Here is a 19,511-nt window from a genome sequence, read left to right on the forward strand (position 1 = left end):
CGATATGGCGGAACAGAAACTTTGCACAGGATATCACGGAGGAATATGCGTCAAAGTGTGAGGCAGTTAAACGTAGTGACGAGTTTTAGTATATGAAATGTTTAATGTTTCGGCAACTTATCATTAAGTTAGCGGAAGTATAAATATTTACAGATGATATAAATCAAATTTTGCTGTCCTGGTTTACCCTATGGCAGCACAGTAGATTTATGCTCTGCTCGGGTATACAAAACACGGTGTTAGATTTCGGCTGCCGCAGGGTTGGTTCACTGACTTGCTACCTGTCCCCGTACAAACGACACAGCAATTGAAACGTTGATTCGACACCCTATGCACCATCAACGACTCTAGAGAATCTATCTTTTTTATCCTTACTATCTTATTGAATTTCACTTGGTGCTTATCAGTTTCCAATATTTTTTGGCTCAAGTTACTAAAATATCTACTTTGTCTGTATGAGCTCCACACCCAGAGGCTTTTGGTTAATTTGTTTAACATCATTTGGCTTTTCTTGTTTTTCATTGGCTGTTATGAACTGCATGGCCCACATACCTTTGGCTTTAATTGGCTTTCATGAGCTACATAGCCCATGTACTTTTGCCTAATTTTTTTAACATCCTTTGCCTTTTATTAGTTTTTCATTGGCTTTTATGAGCTGAATGGCCAAGAGTTTCGCCTGATCTACTTAACATTATTTGCCTTTTATCAGTTTTTATTGGCTTTTACGAGAAGTAAGGTCAACAGACTTTTGCCTAATTCCTTTTGCCACAAATTAGTTTCCCAAGCTTTACGATTCCCCTGATAAGAATATTAAATTTTTTAGTGTAAGCTTCAAATGTTTCATTTTTATGGCACCAATAATATGACAACTGATTGACACAAAACATTTACAACATTTTTGTATGTCACTAAAAATATGGCACCTTACTGTTACCGTACCTGAGACAGAAGGAGGTGAAGATGGTACACCAGGCGAGGGGAGGCTAGGCGCAGTCACTGGGATAATTGGAGATGCTGTACCTCTATCTCTGTGCTTTTGTCGGAAAGACCTAAAGAAAAAATCATATCAGGGAATAAAGGAAACTTTCCAGTCCCATATAAACTAAAAAGGCCCCCGACAAAAATGGTTGACCTTCTATTCTAATATTATATAGAAAATTCTAAATACTAGACCTATAGAAAACATAGATTCTCTTTTCAAAGAAGTTTCAATAACGTTAAAATGAAAATTTTAGAATGAATTTGACAATTTAAAATCTGGTTTTGTGTCTTAGGAATATTGTTGAGAACTAAAGCACTCTTATCTGCTTAAATAGTAAAGAATATGATAAACAGTAGCCTAAAACTCTGACTACATACATATCACAGTACCCTCCTCCCCCCTCTTCCACAAAAGAAAGAGTGAGTTACAGCGATGATCGATAGAGATTTGTATTGATTTCCTGTTCCTTTCCAACTACCTATTGAGATCTACTAAAGTCTGTAAATTTGCAAATAACTTTCAGTAAAATTATCTACATAAACAATACAGTTTGAGTACAGTAAAGCATAAAAAAACATGCAGAGCAAAGTATGTACACTTATAAATATTTTGTTATTAAAACCATATACACAAATTATGGAATTGCCATCACAAACAAGTTTAAATACTATATAACAAAGAGAAAAAACGTTCTGAGACAATACTAGGGATAACCGGAAATAGCAATGAGGATAAATCGTCACACTCAGTCATTAACGCTACGATAGAAATTATTACAGTTCTACTTTTAACCAAATGTTAGACATACCTCTAAATTTTCAATGTAAATATTCAATTCTATCGGACTAAAAACTAAATTAAGCTCAGCAGTACTTATTGAGTAGAGTTCAATAGGACAGTCCCGTTCATCTGGATGACTGGTTCCATTGAGCTGAACTACAAATAAAATGAATTTTTCGGTCAAAAGAAAAATTGTCAAAATATATCAGCAGGTCCGACTTTTTGAACAATTTGCCAAAAAAGCATTCAAGACAAGACTTCGTTTATTAAGTACCAAGGGCATTTAAAAATATTTTCGACCCCCCACACCTATCTTAGCTTAATTCATACCGAAACTCGGTAATTTTTCAAGATTTGTCTTTGGCTGTCGCAAAATTATGAAGTTTTTTTTTTAGAGACAACTACACCTTCAAAGATAGCTACATTTTCTTAAGCTGTTTCGCGCCATGTGTTTTTAGTTGATTTTTTTGCGGATTTCTCACTCATGTTCTAGTGATCGCATTGCTAGTGATCTTACAGTCTGGATTCGGCCCGCCAGGCTTCATTTAGCTCGCAAGAATCAAGAGATCGTTCAAATGACATCACCGACAGGACACTAGGAGGGTTAAAAGACGCTTTGACAACCTGTCTACGAGAGGTCCCCATTGACGCCTTTCATGAAGCCTAAGAGAGGTGGGTAAAACGTTGAGAAAGCTGCATCGAGTCGGAAGGACAGTATTTTGGTCGTTTATATTGAATAAATGATTTTTTTTATAACAAAAATTAACAGAACTTTTGGGACAGACCCTATACATCTATACATGAAATCACAGTTTTCATTATGTTACTACAACATATTTGAGCTCCATAACAATAAAATGAACCTTAATGGTGATCCTCTATGTCTCCTTTTGCTTTGTGATGGCCCAAATTCATCATCTTCATCAAACCGCGAAGAAGAAGAAGCGGGACGTTTTTCTTCAACTCGAGAAGTACTTGGACTCCATCTTGGGGGAGAATTCGTTACTGGTGGTATAAACAGTCTATCTCGTCCATTTAATCCTTCAGATGGCTAGAAAAAAAAATTGTAGAACAAATGTCACATGTTTTCGCGTCAAAAAGACTCCCTTTTGTCACCTGGAAATACCCTCTGATATCTACTCCTAACATTTGGCTGTGTTTGCCCACTAGCACTCAGTGAATCTTCAGATAAATATAAGAGAATTGGGGTTGAGATAGAAATTATTCTCTAATCGCTCTAAATATTCCTGGGAAGTACTGCCCAAGTACTCAGGGGCGTCAATCCACAAAAATAAAATAGGAGAGGGGAGTGGCAAAAAAACATTTTGCAAAATCTAGAGGAAAGGCAATTTTGTTGTTTTGTCAACTTTCTTTTATATGACAAAACACAGGTGTTTTTCAATGTAAATACCAAAAAGTTATTTTTTTCTAAATCCAGGAAGAGGGGCGCTTGTGCCCTTGAACCAACAAAATCACTTAAAGCCGTAAGGAAAATTTTTGTCCTAAGTAGGGGACAAAGCTTAAAAATGACCTTTCTTAACCCTTTGATGGCTGAATTATGAAACTGTGCCTAGAAAAATTCGGTTTTGCTTTTTACTAGTTTCCTTGGGGCCCATGACACAGGGGAAACTGAGGAAAATCATTTATTTTAAATATTCATACTTCACATGGAATATGGGTCTTAAAAAGCGCATCAGGCAAATAGTGAAACAGTCTACTTGAGCACTGGAGTGGCATGCTTTGAAACAATTCTTGTCTGGTTAAACAAAGGTGCACATTACACTTCAGGAACTTGACAAACGTGTGGATGTGTTTTGCACAGGACTTGCATCTTTGTCTTTCGTCCACCCTCTCAGACCATTGGGTCGTGTTGTCAAAGCGAACGCAGGAAAAAGAGATGCTGTTTCTCCTAGTTTTCGTTTGCGGTTTGGTAGTAACTGGAGACTCGCTGGTTGTTCTACCTTTCTTTGTTGCAGGGATGGCTGCACCTCTGAGCAGACAGTCAGCAATATCCACACAAAAGCAAAGAAGGAATAGGGGCTTTTCAGCGTTAGAGTGATGATTGCTCATGTACAGTAGCCAAGCATTGGCTACGCTGACGTCAAGAAAGTAATAGATTTGACGCATGTACCACTTCTTCCCCTTGATATCAGTACAGTATAATTCGGTCAACATGTTCCTCAAGTCCGTCCCGCCCATAGGTTTTAAATTCTTTTTGACAATATAAGTTTGGGCTCAATTAATTTAAGCCTTCCCTTTTTGTCCTATTATTTCAATTGATCAAGGGGACTAGGCCCAAAACATGAAGAAATGAAACAGACGGGCTTTTTGTTATATCATTTCGTCACGATTATTCCTGAATGTTGCTCAACCCGCCAATCAAACGATCCTCTTCCGGAGCTTTTGAGCTTGTCGTCAACTTCCAAGAACGGAAGTTTCACTTTCCGCATTCTGTCTATTTGGAATATGCCTACTGACTGGATTCCCATTTCCTGCAGCTTTTCTACTAAATGAAAACTGCTGTAAAATTGTCAAATAACACTTTGAAGTTCTGGTTTTTCGGGAGGTATTCGACTAAGCGGAGCACCACATAAGCAACAACACCAAGGTCTGAACCGACAGAGTCATAAGCTATTCCACTGGCTCCAGCTCTTGTAAATACTTTTATCCCCCACTTGTGTGGCTTGTCTTGTATGTACAGGTTGAACCCAAGCCGGCCCTTGAACGGGACCATTTGTTCATCCACAGATTGTCGTTCTTCGTTTGGGACTTATCGCATATTCTTACGATGCCTATCGTACAAGAGTCGAACCATGAAGAGTGGGTCGCATCCTGGACTCCCCTTTTTGATTGCTTTGAATCTATCATTCGCGTGGTAAAACTGTCTTATTCTTTAGTAGCGGTCGCGTGCTATAGCGTTAGCCACTGGAGAATAACATGTAGCCTTTTTGCAGTACATAGACAAGTGGGGAAGTTTCACCATAAGCAAAAATATTCCAAGGAATTGTTCCATTTCTTTGATAGTACATTTCGGCTCCAAGCCTTTCTCCGGCAGAGCATACCGATTCGTTTCTTCTACAAGGATGCTTATAATTTCAGAGTCAAAGAAGTTTTGGAAGCACGTGATTGGAGTAACCCGAGACAAGTCGCGACTTGGCATTTGTCTTTTCCAGTCCACGTCATTCTCTGGCACAGGGGTTTTCTTCCAGATTCGTCTCTTTTCAGCCGAAGATTTAGGAACCACGGCTGCTTCGGCTTCATCGCGGACTTGTAGACTTTAGGTGAGATTTTGCTCTTCAACTGAGTGCTAGATCGTATTCGTCGTTACTGTCATCCCAACTACTATCGTGCTCGTCTTCAGCTGATTCGCAAAAGAGAGGGTCATTGTCGTCTCCAAATTCAGGTCAGACAGATCGCCATCCGGCTCTAAGACATAGGAAACAGCAGTGCTGAGGTCCACTCTTCTTAGTCGTCCTTCATGTCACCTCCTCAGTGCTTCCTGCAGACTTTTTTCACTCCTTGCTATTGCCTCATCAACTAGTGAAGAGGCTGAGGGCTCCATAATCTCAATGGCTTTTCAGCTGCTGATAGTAGAGAGTAAACTGGCGAACTGGGCGGATGATGCATGGATTATATATAGATGGCCTTACGGTTTTAAACAAACCCGTTTATTTAAACTGATCTTTATATCCGCAAATTAGCTGTTTATATGTAAACCAGGATCAATTATTTAAATTATTTATAAATCAACCAGGATCAATTATTATAAATTAGCTGTTTATAGGGCAACTAGGATCAATTATTATAAATTAGTTGTTTATAAATCAACCAGGATCAATTATTATAAATTAGCTGTTTATAGGTCAACCAGGATCAAGATTGGGTATGGTATTTCATAATTTCCAAGATTTCCTTGTGTAAACTATACTGAACTTTTCAGTGGGTCGGTTTGTACTTCCTCCCTTAGGGAAGATGAGCCTTATAAGATGCATACTTCTAAACCGTCCTTGCTTGTGGATGAATAAAAAATTTTGAATTAAGATAAGACAGGGGGAGACATACGACAGCAACAAACACCATAAGATTTTTTTCCTTCACTAAGCAATATAAATTTCAATAGCCTATTACATGATTCCGATTAATTTTATTCAACAAAATCCGAAAAATTTCACTATGTAAACTTCAGTGCCGTGCGAACATTGTTAGATGACTCATAAAGGGGAAAAGTAATATACTATTCGATAGCTCTCGTTCTCTTGTCTCTGGCTATCCAGATGACTTCTTATTTAAGCTAATCAGAAAGAACCTATAGGCAAAAATCTTGGTGTGCCTTATAAGAGCCACCAGCCATCAAAGGGTTAAGAAATGAATATCAGTGACATAGGTAGGATTTTACCTTGGAAGGAGCCAAATTCATTCGGATGTAATAAACAATGAAAATTGTACTCTTACAACCATACCAGAACTATAGAGAAGGGGATACTTCCTGGATATCCCCTGGCAGACACACTAGAGGCTCCTTGGCAATGTTTTTTTTGAACTGTCATATATTCAGCATATCAGACGATCTTGGACCAAGGAATGTATTTACTAATGTTCGTTTATTTAAAGAAACTGCAAAAAAGCAGAAATACATTAGTTAAAAGTTATTATATTTAATGTAAATTTATCCTCTCCCAGGGAGGGTTGAACTCTAAATCAATGGGAATATGCAATGAGAAGCGATTTAAAAAAGAACATTAATGAGCAGGCACGTCAACTGGGACAGTTACCCTCCCTTCTTGATTTTAAAACAACCTTTTTTTCTGGTATTTTTTACTGAAAAATACTTTTTTGGGGGTATTTTCACTAAAAAAGAAAGAAAAAAAACAACTGAACTTGCGCCCCTCCTCAGGTTTAAAAAGAACTATTTAGCTTCTTCAGTCATCTATATAATAGGCACACATGCAAGGATTGGTTTTGCAGGAGGTGTGATTTGAAAAAAAAACATGTGTATCCTGTTCAAAATATGAAAAACTATCTTCTAGATTTTTTTGGGTGGGGGGATGGGTCCCTGGATGCAGAACTACCTGTATGCATGAAAAAACAATCATTACCTGTGAACCTGACCATTGAACCTGTCAATTTTTTGAATTTCATTTCAATAATATTTAATTTCCCAAAGCAAAACCGAGAGTGCAGACTATATAGACTGGATTATTCTGTTGTAATACAGAAATCAGGTAGCAAAAAGAGATATGCCATTCAACACTTTGCAGCGGTAGACAACCATCTATTAGAGCCCCAGAGAGTATTAGGCACACATCAAGGGGAGTGCAAAATGGATTGCGTTTTATATAACTTGATCTTCTTAAACTTGATTTCTTCAATTTGCACACTTATTTTCATTTATGCATTTATAGCTTGGATTAATTTGATATCTATGTTATGTACAGCCCAATCAGTTTTGCACCCACTATTTTCACTTATATCCATATATTCTAAAGAAAAAAAATATTGTCTACATTTTGTCCATCTTCAAAACGAATTAAATTTTTTTAGTAAATTTGTTGATGCTTAGACTGATTTAATAGCTAAAAGATGAGTAGGCTATACTACCTTGAGGGCCTTTAACACTCTTTCCAAATATACACACTAATTGCTACTTTTACAAATTCCATTTTGAAACCCGCCCCTAAAAGACGTTTCAAAGTGATTGTAATACATGATTTCTTAAGTGTTTTTTTTGCAGATCTTTTATATATATATATATATATATATATATATATATATATATATATATATATATATATATATATATATATATATATATATATATATATATATATATATATATATATATATATATATATATATATATATATAAATAATCAGAAAGAGTGGCTATGTCAAGAGTTTTTGTTTAACTGTGAAGTAGCTGAACTAGGAAGTGATACACAGCCAATAAGAAAATTACTTCTACAAATGTCATCACAGAGCACAACAAGGATTGAAATCCTTAACTTATACCAATGTGTGATTTAAGGTAAATACCCTACTCTTTCCAAATATAAGAATAACTGCTGTCATAATGTTACCCCAGGTCCCCTAATGGGTCAGATATAGATAGACCTAGACGATATATAAAGCTTGACTAATCTTGTGGACTGGCAATATTTGTGCACTAATTTCTCATTAACAGTCACTTAGTAATACCAAATAAAGCTGAAAAAAATATCAGTAATCTTTAGCACCAAGCCGCCTGAGGTCAACACAGCTACGCAAGCTCCTCCTCAATCCCAATCTTTCCAAAACCTCCCTTTTTGCGCCCGCCCATGAAGTTCTCATTTTCTTTAAATCTTTCTTTATGACATCCTCGCACCCCAGACGAGAAAGACCTGCTTTCCGTTTAACTCTAGACGGTTGGGCAAAAAGGACAATCTTCGGCAATCTATCATCCTTCATCCGCAGAACTTGCCCTAGCCACCTCAACCTTTCTTTCATTATAGCCCTAGAAAGCGGTATTGAACCACATTTTTCGTATAGCCTATTGTTTGAAATACGGTCAGTCAGCCGGGTACCCAGAACAATCCCTAAGCAATTTCTCTGGAAAACATTGAACAAATCTTCATCCGCTTTTCGGAGCGTCAATGCTTCAGAGGCATATTTGACCACTGTCATCACTGTAGCTTCCAAAATTGTAATCTTGGTTTGCAGACTTATCTTCCTATTCTTCAAACTTTTTTTAACTGTTAAAAAAACCCTGAGCCTTGGCTATTCTACTTTTAACATCTTCCCTGCACCCACCATCTTTACTAATAATACTACCAAGGTAAGTGAAGCTGCCCACCTGATCAATCTTTTCATTACCCAACGTCACCTTTTCATCTTCACTTATTCCTAGCCTTAGTGACTTAGTCTTTTTAACGTTAATTTTCAAACCTATTCTAGCACCCTGAACTCGCAAAAACCTCTAATTGCTCACACTTCATTTTGCTCACACTTTCATCCAGGATGCTTAAATAATCAGTACAATCTAAATCCAGGAGACTTGTTCCTCCCCATTTGATTCCGTTGTGTCCCATTGCCTTTCCTGTGCTCTTTAAGACTAATTCCATCAAAATGATCCACATAAAGGGGGGTAAAACACAGCCCAGCTTAAATCATTATTTAATACAAAACCAGATGCTAACCTTATTTTCTACCTTAACTGCAGCAGTGTTATTCTCGTAAATAGCACTAATCACTTTAATGCATTTGTCTGGTATACCATACAAGGATAAAAACTTTGGTAAAGCTCTTCTATCAACAGAATCGAAAGCTTGATCATAATCTATAAAACTGAGGACCAAAGGTGTTTGAAAACTCAGGCACTTTTCAATTATTAACGTAAAAGTGAAAATTTGATCAACACATCCTCTACCTTTTCTAAAACCGCACTGTTCTTCTCTTAAAACTTTGTCTACAGCATCTCTCAGTCTAAAAAGTATCATATTACTAAGTAATTTACTACCTACAGAGACCAGACTAATGCCTCGATAATTACCACACTCACTTATCACCTTTCTCAGTGGCTTAATTAAGGATTTCCTAAAATCATTAGGTACTTCCCCTTTTTCAAAAATCATATTCATAATATGATTTCAGTAACTTATTTCATCAGTATGACTTCAGTAACTTATTTCTAACCTCAGAGCCACAATATTTAAGAAACTCATTTACCACATTATCAGTGCATGGCAACTTCTTATTTTTTATTTCTTTAACTACTATCGTTAATTCCTTCTCACAAAGAAAATATCTTCTCACATCTGATGAATCACAAACATTTCCATTTTCCTCTATATAGTTTCCAGTAGTTCTATCTCGGTTTAGCAGATTCTCAAAAAGTTTGGCCCATCTCTCTTTAGTTTTTTCCTTATCGCTAATTGCGGCCCCATTCCTATCTTCAACCGGGACACGTCTCGATTGATTATTACCACTCATTTTCATGACATAAAATCATAATTTTTTACTAGTGTGCTATTTAGTTATATCTTCCAGATCCTTTGCAACTTGATCCATAGTCTCAACTGTACACCTCTTTAGTTCATATTTTAATGCTTTCTCCACTTTCTTCACACTCCTTTTGTTTTCATATCATCTATCACTCAGATAATTCTTGTACAAGTCCTTTGTCGTTTCTATTAAACATAAAGCTTTTTTACTAATATTCTTAGCTGCAATTCTAGCTTTCTTCCCTAAGACACCTTCAGCAACTTCACAAATTATTTTTCTAAAATTATTCCAACCATCTTCCACATTATCAAATTTTAAAATCTCAAGTTTAGTATTCAAATGTTCCTGGAAAGTTTCTCTCAAATTCTCATCCTGGAGTCTACGAACATCATAACTTCCCGGGAGATAGTTACCCTTCCAATATTTCAGCTTTCCAATAATTAACCTTTGAGACTACTACATGGTGATATTTACTTTTAACATCAATAACGGCAATCCTATATACCCTAGTATCTTGTACTGATCCTGCCAGTCTTCGGTTAACTATAACATAATCAATAAGGTTTGCTGCTTACCATCACATGAATACCATTTTAACTTATAAGCCATTTTATGACCAAACACCGTATTGGTTATAACTAGATTGTTATACCTACAAAATTGTAAAAGTCTGTAACCATTACTATTTTCTTTTCCTACACCACATTCAACCAGACTACCCTATCATCTATCCCTATTTCTACCGGCCCGGGCGTTAAAATCTCCCAGTAATAACATCATATTTCTACCTGGGACCTTGTCTATTTGCTCCTGTAACTGTAAGTAAAATTCATTTGAGTCACTAGTATCTCCATCAGTTGGTTCTACAGGGGCGTATACTACTATAACTGATACCCTGAACTTTCTAGTCATAAAATGAGCAATTAGTATTCTATTATTAACAACTTTCCAGCCTAAACAAGACTTAGCAGTTTCATTATTCATCATGAGCCCTACTACCTGTCTATGTACCCCATCCTTCCTGCCTGAGTAAACAAATTCTATATCCCCTATTTTCATGCTTCCTACCCCTGGGATATAAGTTTCTGAAACTCCTAATAAATCCAGTTCGAATCGTCTGAATTCGCCAGTCAAAATCTCGATATGATAGTCATTTTTTTACATGGTAACATTCCAAGTTCCAATTTTCATGTTCTTTAAATCATTGAAATTATTTTCGCCTCAGGAAAAGCAATTGTCCCAGATACCAGTGCAGGACGGGGATCGCATATCTTCTCAAGTCTACACCAAAGTGCTTAAGCGGGCTTAGAACCGGACAGCAAGAAGTCCCAGGGACCTCCATGAATGGAGGCTTTGTGCAATCATGGCCCCATCTTGATCACAACATGGTTTTCAGCACTTGGCGATGCTCTTCTATCAAAAAGAGTTGAAATCCTGCACAAACAATCTCAAGCCTATTACCTCCGACTCGTTATATATTCATGCCTACAAATATTATGCTACTACGAGGATGCCGCCCATAATAGATAAATTAGCTAGGAAGAAGTTTTTTAGCCTGTAGACACCTGTCAAAAAATACCAAGCCCAGAAGAATTGTCCATTACTCAGAATCCTGTGCAAGTGCTGTGTTGTTTACTAGGCTATACTTTCCTTGAGAAGCGCCACTCCTCAAGTGGGAATAGAGTTGACTGCAAGGTCCCCAGTCTTGCAGGTACCCCAAAAGGGTCAAGGCAGCCCTTTGAAGAGGCCATTGTCCATAGATCTGGATATATATATATATATATATATATATATATATATATATATATATATATATATATATATATATATATATATATATATATATATATATATATATATATATATATATATATATATATATATATATATATATATATATATATATATATATATATATATATATATATATATATATATATATATATATATATATATCTATCTATATATATATATATATATATATATATATATATATATATATATATATATATATATATATATATATATATATATATATATATATATATATATATATATATATATATATATATAAATATATATATATATATATAAATATATATAAAAAAAAAAAAAAAAAAAAAAAAAAAAAAATATATATATATATATATATATATATATATATATATATATATATATATATATATATATATATATATATATATATATATATATATATATATATATATATATATATATATATATATATATATATATATATATATATATATATATATATATATATATATATATATATATATATATATATATATATATATATATATATATATATATATATATATATATATATATATATATATATATATATATATATATATATATATATATATATATATATATATATATATATATATATATATATATATATATATATATATATATATATATCTGACCCTATTACAGGGGGAGGGGCAATTGCAACAGCAATAATGATAATATTTTGCAAGAACATTGAATGGTATATTTCTTTTCTGATATCTTAGTTCTACAAGCAAATAAGAAAATAAAAACCAGGTGCCACTTTAAGGGCACAAAATGGAACAGTAGCAAGCATTTAGTGTGCTCATAAATAATACTAAAAGGTGAATCAAGTTGTAAAATCATTTTTTTTTATGTTAGCAAATAATTTCAGACATTGAAAAAATTAACAATGTGCTCATTTCTCACCAACAGTTGGTTGACAATGTCAAGCAAAGTCAATTCGGAAAAAAAAATTTTGTGAACCTGCCCCCATCAAGGGCATAACAGGGACTCAATTGTAACAGCATTGACTAAGCCTGTTACATTAGAAAGAGCTCAGTTAATTTTAGATCATCTTGATTAGAGTCCTACTTAAGAGACGACAATCCACTTAAAACCTTTTAAAGGTGTTAATAGCTGTCCTTAAAATATGTCCCAGTTCCCCTCCTAAAAGGACCATATAAATCCCTTGGCTATATACAAAACTTTGCTGATTTTGTTGGTGTGTATCCCCTGTTGTGCTTATTTTCTTGTCAGGAGTTGGTGATTTATTACTTGTCAAAAGAGAGTAAAAACCCAAAATTAATATAAAATGATCTTTGTCAAAATTTATATTTGTAGAGACCTCACATATATGCAATCTTCTCTCGAAATAAGAAGAGTATAGATAGTAGCTTGATAACACCTTCAAAGGCATATTTTAGGCCCCAGATTTATTCACATAGCTCAAATGCTTTACAAGATAGGAAGAGGCCTCTGAATTAGAACTTGCTTGCAAATGCACTGCTCCTCTGACCATCCCATATAAAAACTTAAACAACAAAAATCTTGCTTTATAAAATGCAACATCTTTATATTAATGACATAATAATGTTCAATTACATTGTTATCCACATTCATGAATTTTCTCAAGATAACAAGTAGCACCTCAGCTAAAACTTTACCTTGGAAAACCTAATTCCTATTACTTTAATAGAATTTTAAGGTCTATCAAATTTTTTAATTAGAATTTTGTTGTTCATAGGTTGTGAGCCTAGAGCCAAACTTAGAATTTAGGCCAGCATTTGGTTTTAATTAATAATTACTGTTAAAAATGCCACCAAAAAGACCAAAGGAGGCCGAAAAAGGGAACAGGAAAGTGTGCTGCTTGTGACCAGTTTAAATGAAGAACCAGCTGCAATGAACTGCAGTGTTTTTAAAAAGTGGTTATGCACTGATTGCCTAGATATAAATGAACCTGAGTACAATCTTCTCATAAAAATAACCAGGCGTTTTGGCTGTGAATGGAAGTGCCCAATTTGCAAAGGTAGCACCAGATCTGGTATTAGTGAAGCCCAAATACAGAATACCATCAGTAAGATTCTTGAAGCACTTCATCCCACTATTGTTGCAGTGCAGAACTTAAACACAAAGATCAAGGAAGCTGTAAAAAATCTTTTTGTTAATTTAAAGCTGAGTTGAACAAAGACATTGATAACAAATTCATAGATATTAAAACACATATTGCATCCTTAAAGTAAGCATCTGGTGCCCCATATGCTTTGTAGATTAGCTGAATCTGAAGTAGAGGTTTTAAAAAACAGTCTTAATGATCAATTAGACAGCCAAGTGAAGAGCATGGCATATATTAAATACATAACTTAACCTAGTACCTTTTCCACCCCTAACCCCCCCCCCAGAAAAAAAGTTTAAATATTGTAAATGCAATGACAAGCCACACTTTGCAATCCAATTCTCTATTGACTGATACCTGTTTGACTAGTTTCCTTTAGCATCTATCTTGTGTGTGTACCAGCTAATTGACAAGTACCATCCTAGCTAAATTATATGGTCCACTGCAAATTTACCATGAACTTTACCACCACCCCTAATGTGCAAAAATATACCCTGAATTGTTGATGGCAAAGTTTTGAATTGCAAAATTCAGTGCTATTTTTGTCAATGGCATTCAAAAAACTTGAAATGGTAAAAAATTAGTTTATATTTGAGTTGCCTAATATATGGAATATGAGCTGTTGGAAATTAGCATTTTTGGATTATATTGCCCTTGAATAACCTGTTCGTAAACTTGTTTTATTCTTTTAACCACTTTTCAATTACTTAGTTTATGTTGAAACTTCTTTGTGTGGTTACAAAAATGAAATACCTTTGGAGTTCCTTTAAAAAACTGTCTAGTGAGAAAATTGCCATTTGTAGTTGATTCAAGAATAGTAATTATTATTCTCATTAGTCTTATTAGTAAAATGTAGTTTCAAAAGCAAATTTGCAGGGAATTCAAACTTGTAGGCTGTATGAAAAGTGTACTTTGATTTTACTTTTGGTACTTGTGTGATATCCCAACTGTACTCTATTTTTTCTGTATTAAAACCAGTTTCTCTCTGTATCTATGTGTGCACTTTGAGATAATCAGCTCAGCCTGAGCAAGATAAAAGATTATGCAAGTATATTTTAATAAAATATTTGATATATAGAGGTGGTTAGGTTAGGTATTTAATATAATGCATTCTGGGTGGCCTGCAACTTCACTTCTAGAGTATGGTCAGGATATCATACAACTACCCTGCTTTCTAAGGCTATAATGAGAAAAAGGTTGAGATGGCTAGAACACTTTCTGCAGATAAAGGAAGACAGATTGTCCTTTTTAGCCAACTGTGTAGGGCTAAACAGAAAGCAGGTCATTGGCAGTTGGGGTGGGAGGATGTTGTGGAGAAATATTTAAGGGAAATAGGAGCTCCTTGGGACGGTGTAAAGAGGGGGGCTTTGAATAGATTAGGGATAAAGATAAGATAGATTTGAAATAATGACTAAGTTGGGCCTAGGACTGTGCCTTGGGGCACCTCACTTCTCACTTCCACAAAATCAGAAAGAAATGTTTACCCAGTTTCCCCAAATACTGTAAATGCTTGTTTTCTATTACCTAAGAAAAGTGTCACCTAGTCAATAGTCTATTATTAAAACCAATAGCTTCTAGCTTAAAATGCAGTCTCCTGATGCACACCTTATTGAATGTTTTTGTAAAGTCCAGCAAAACCATGTCTACTGGGAAACCCTTGTCCATAAGTTTGGTGATATATTCACTTGCATCAATAAAGTTGGTCTCAACTGATTGAGCAAAACAGAAACCATGCTTACCTTGCACAGGGACAACAGCTTACCTTAAGTCTTGCAATGTTGAATCACTATGGAGCTGAACATGCTTTCAAGCATTTTTCCTACTGCAGAGGTGATAATGATTGGTTGGTAGTTAACTGCCTCATCTCTGTTACCATTTTTGTGCACCATTCTGCATATATATTAATATAGGAAGTTAGCATATATGCTAACTTCTGTTCTGCATGTGTACACTTTGAATCTGGAGACTTCTGGGCAAGCTGGGTAAAAGCAAGAGACAATTCAGCATGTGCCTCTTTTAGAAGTCAAGGGTGAATGCCATCTGGGTTAACGGGTTTATTTGGGTACAGGTTTTTAAGGTGGGTTTCAAGGTCCACTCTACTGATAGTAATAGGTGACATCACACTTAGGATGTTGGGAGGGGAGGTCTTAGAGTGGAGCACTGTCAATAGGTGTAAAAAAAGAGGCAAATAGTTGCATGCTGCATTATTCACATTCTGTGAATGCAACCTCTAATCTTTTATTCTGTTCCTGGCCATTTTTAATTTTTCGACATAAATCAGAGTATTTTGGGTTTGTGTATCCACTTTGTAGATGAATTTCTACTGACAACATCAAGCAATAAACTTTTCATGGCATGCCATGAATCTTCTATACTCATTGCATGAATGAAGAACCAATCACATTCTGCTAGTTCCTTTCAGATTAGACTATAATCTGTATACACATGTTTTCTAAATAACAACCTTTTTGGGTATATTCTAAACCTACAGCTTATGATGATATGGTCACTTGCACAAAGTGGCAGTAAAGGTTCTATACTCAGCACTGACTCAGGGTCACTAACTAGAACAAGATCTAGCAATGAAGGCATTTGTATCTAATTGGAAAATTTACAATTTGCTAAAAATATTGTTTTTTTTTAGACATTCAAGGAAAGGCATAAGATAGTCACCTGTGGAGTGACCACAACTATCTATACATTGAACAAACAGGAGTTTAAAATCTCAAACCATAATCACACCCCCACAGATTTTGGTATTCACTGCTATTGAATTAGTTAAAGCAAGAAGGGAATCTTCAAGGATGGGGTAACTAGGGTTTATATTTTGCAACCAATTCTCAAAGGTTCACAAGGCAGGTTTACAGTTATCCACACTGGTTCTGCATATGGCTCATAATCAGAATTAATGTCAGTGTATGACCCACTAGAAATTTACCAAACAGTCTAGGCTATAGTAACCAAGTTTAAAAACATGTTTCTAAGAAAATAGCAGTAAAATGTTATTTTAATATCAAATTTGTAGGGATTTCTAAAAAGAGCCTGGACCCCCTTGAAAATGACATCACAGCAAAACTGATGTCATTTTTATGGGGGTTTCTAGCTTTTTTTTATAAAATCTGCAAATTTTTTCCCCAAAAAACTTTTTAATATTATAACTAAAAAGGTAGGCTAAAATTCTACTTTAGCTACTTCTGGCTATCTTGGAAAGGAGTTTGGTTAGGAAAATGAAATTTTCAGGGATAGATCTACAGACTAAAGTAGGCTAGCCTATGTCCTGTGAATGTATTTTGAAATAGCCTACCTGCCTCCACTCCTTCTCCCTCTAGAGGGTCCTGACCTTTAAAAATATGTGTGTTATAAAAGTGAAACCTCATAAAATAGATCTTCTGCTTAAAATGAAGTCCAACAAGATTGTTTTCAGCTTCACAACTTTGCTCAATCCTGATTTAGGGTTTTGAAGATATGCAAATACATTTCCTAAATTTTGAAAATTAACATTGATATGGCCTAAAATACTGCTCAAATAACAGGAATTGCATTTTCAGAAGTAAAGCCAGAGAAAAAGAATCTGATAACTGAAAATTAAGGTAAAATATTGTTTTTTTTCAAATTTTCAATACCTGTCATGTAGGCAAATTTTAGGACCCTCAAGAGTGAAAAGGAGAGGAGATAAGTACTTCAAAATACCTTCCCAGGACATATTTTAGCCTGAAGACCCATCCCTGAAAGTTTCAGTTTCCTAACCTCACCCCTTTCCAATATAGGTAAAAGTAACTAAAGTAGAATTTTACCCTAAAAAAAAATAATAAATACCATTCCTGTATTAGCTATAAACAATAATTTTTTTAAACTTTTGGTTACAATGGGCTGTTTGGAGCCCTTTTAACCCTTTAAGGGCTGAAAATTAATTTCCTTCAGAAGCAATTTTTGAATTATAAAATACCATAAAAAAGGCATCAAGTGATATATTCAATCTCATCCTAGCTAAATTATCTTGAAAACTGCAAATTTACTCCTTTTAGAGGGTGGGGCTGGCAGATTGTCACAATAGCAGCTTCCATATTCAAAAGTGTTTACTGGGGGATTGCATGGTACTAGGCTAGCATTTGGTAACTTTGGTTATCATAGTGTGCCCTTCAGAAGACAACATAGACTGGTCCTAGAATTAGGCCATTCAATAAATTCTGAAGAGCATAGGCTAACCTGATTTTGAAGGCCCTGTTGGATTGGCTGATGAACACCTTCAGCTGAACTTTTAGCATCAGCACTGTTCTGAGATATCTTCTTTTTTGGTAAAATAGTCATATTCAAACGACTCTTTTCAGAGGAAACAAAATTATAAAATCAAACAAATGAATTGTGAAGGCTATTTCCCTCATTGAACTATTGTTGTAAAATAGATGGCAAGAATTATTGTTTATAGATGACAGCAAAAAACTCCTAAAGGCCCGATTGCATGCTTCTGAGTTCTGAGACCATTGGCAAATATCATTTGCTAAATTTACACAAATAGAAGATTAGCAGAGTATTTTAGATTAGGAGGTATAAAATGTGGTTAAACATACAGTGCTTTACTGACCTTGCCCTTGAACGCAGCTCAGAAAACAGTATTAGGTAATTATTTCGGAAGTTTGAAAATGTAAAATATAGTTATAACAACTATAACATGCCACATAAAGCCACTGAGCCCAATTAATTCACGATTAGCAGTATCAATGGATTTTCTAATTTATTCAAAAGAAGAACGTACCTTATTAAGATTTTGGGCTAAACCAACTTTAGACCAGCCAAGAAGTATCAGATCGAAGGTGTATCCAAGGTAAGACACTTTTAAAAACCGAGCCAAACAGGTATAAGATATCTTTGAAAGAATACTAGGTATACAAGCACTTAAAATATACAAACAAAGCATCAATCCCTGTCTAACTTCACAGCGAACATGTTTATTTAAAAAAATCTGACTATTTCAATTTTAATCTTCAATATGAATTGCAATACCAAATTTTAATACTAAAACAATAGAAGTGTTGATAACAAGCTCATTTATTAAATAAATAGTTTGTGGATGAACATCGCTGTTGAACGCTTTGGATACATCAACTACTACATCTGCTTCTACTAACAAGTCACCACAGCACCAAGCCACCTGAGGCCAACACAGAAACGCACGCTCCTCCTCCACCCCAATCTATTCAAAGATTGAATAGATTGGATGTCTCTTTACACCCTCCCAGGAAGTTTCAATTTCTTTTAAATCTTTTTTTATGACATCCCCCACCCTGACCGCGGACGACCTGCTTTCCGTTTAGCCTTCGACGGTTGGCCAATATGGACAATTTTCGGCAATCGGTCATCCTTCATCCACAGAAAGTGCCCCAGCCATCATAACCTTTCTCTCATTACAGCCTTAGGAAGCAGAACTGAACCACACTTATCGTACAGCCTACTGTTTGAAATACGACCAGTCAGCCAGATACCCAGAACTTGATGCTAGCTTCTCTTAAGACAACTGAGAGGACTCAATGCACATATAGGCAAATAAAATGTTTTTTAAATCCAAATTGATTAATATTATAATTAACTACATCATGAACATGATATAATAAAAATACTCGAATAACTTACCAATATTACATGCAAAAGCTATTAACCTAAATGAATAATGTCAGGATCTTTATTTCGCTTCAAGACCGGAGTTAATGTTCCCCCAAGAAAACTATTTCGACCAAAGGAATTATAAAGGCACATTTGAAATAATAGCTGCAGATGAAACAGGAACACTTAAAATACAGATTCAAGTGATATATGTAAATGTTATCCATGTATAGGTGTCAGTAGCTTTATCAACGCCATAAT

General features: G+C 35.0%; 1 protein-coding gene across 1 annotated transcript in view; it reads right to left on the bottom strand.

The window, feature by feature from the left end:
• LOC148953632 (OTU domain-containing protein 5-B-like) overlaps positions 1–18,021 on the bottom strand; it is a 75,691-nt gene extending 57,670 nt beyond the window's left edge. Inside the window, exons 1-3 of the mRNA XM_089087284.1 lie at positions 17,859–18,021; positions 2,626–2,813; positions 940–1,049 (exon numbers count right to left, since the gene is read on the bottom strand). Coding sequence (XP_088943410.1) covers positions 940–1,049; positions 2,626–2,813; positions 17,859–17,960 — 400 coding nt within the window. The 5' untranslated portion in view covers positions 17,961–18,021. The remainder of the gene's footprint in view (positions 1–939; positions 1,050–2,625; positions 2,814–17,858) is intronic.
• Between the last annotated feature and the right edge of the window lie 1,490 nt (positions 18,022–19,511).

This window comes from Artemia sp. Qi Xiang Cuo, chromosome 3 (genome assembly GCF_049724085.1).
Source record: "Artemia sp. Qi Xiang Cuo chromosome 3, ASM4972408v1, whole genome shotgun sequence".
In the NCBI taxonomy this organism is placed as follows: Eukaryota; Metazoa; Arthropoda; class Branchiopoda; order Anostraca; family Artemiidae; genus Artemia; species Artemia sp. Qi Xiang Cuo.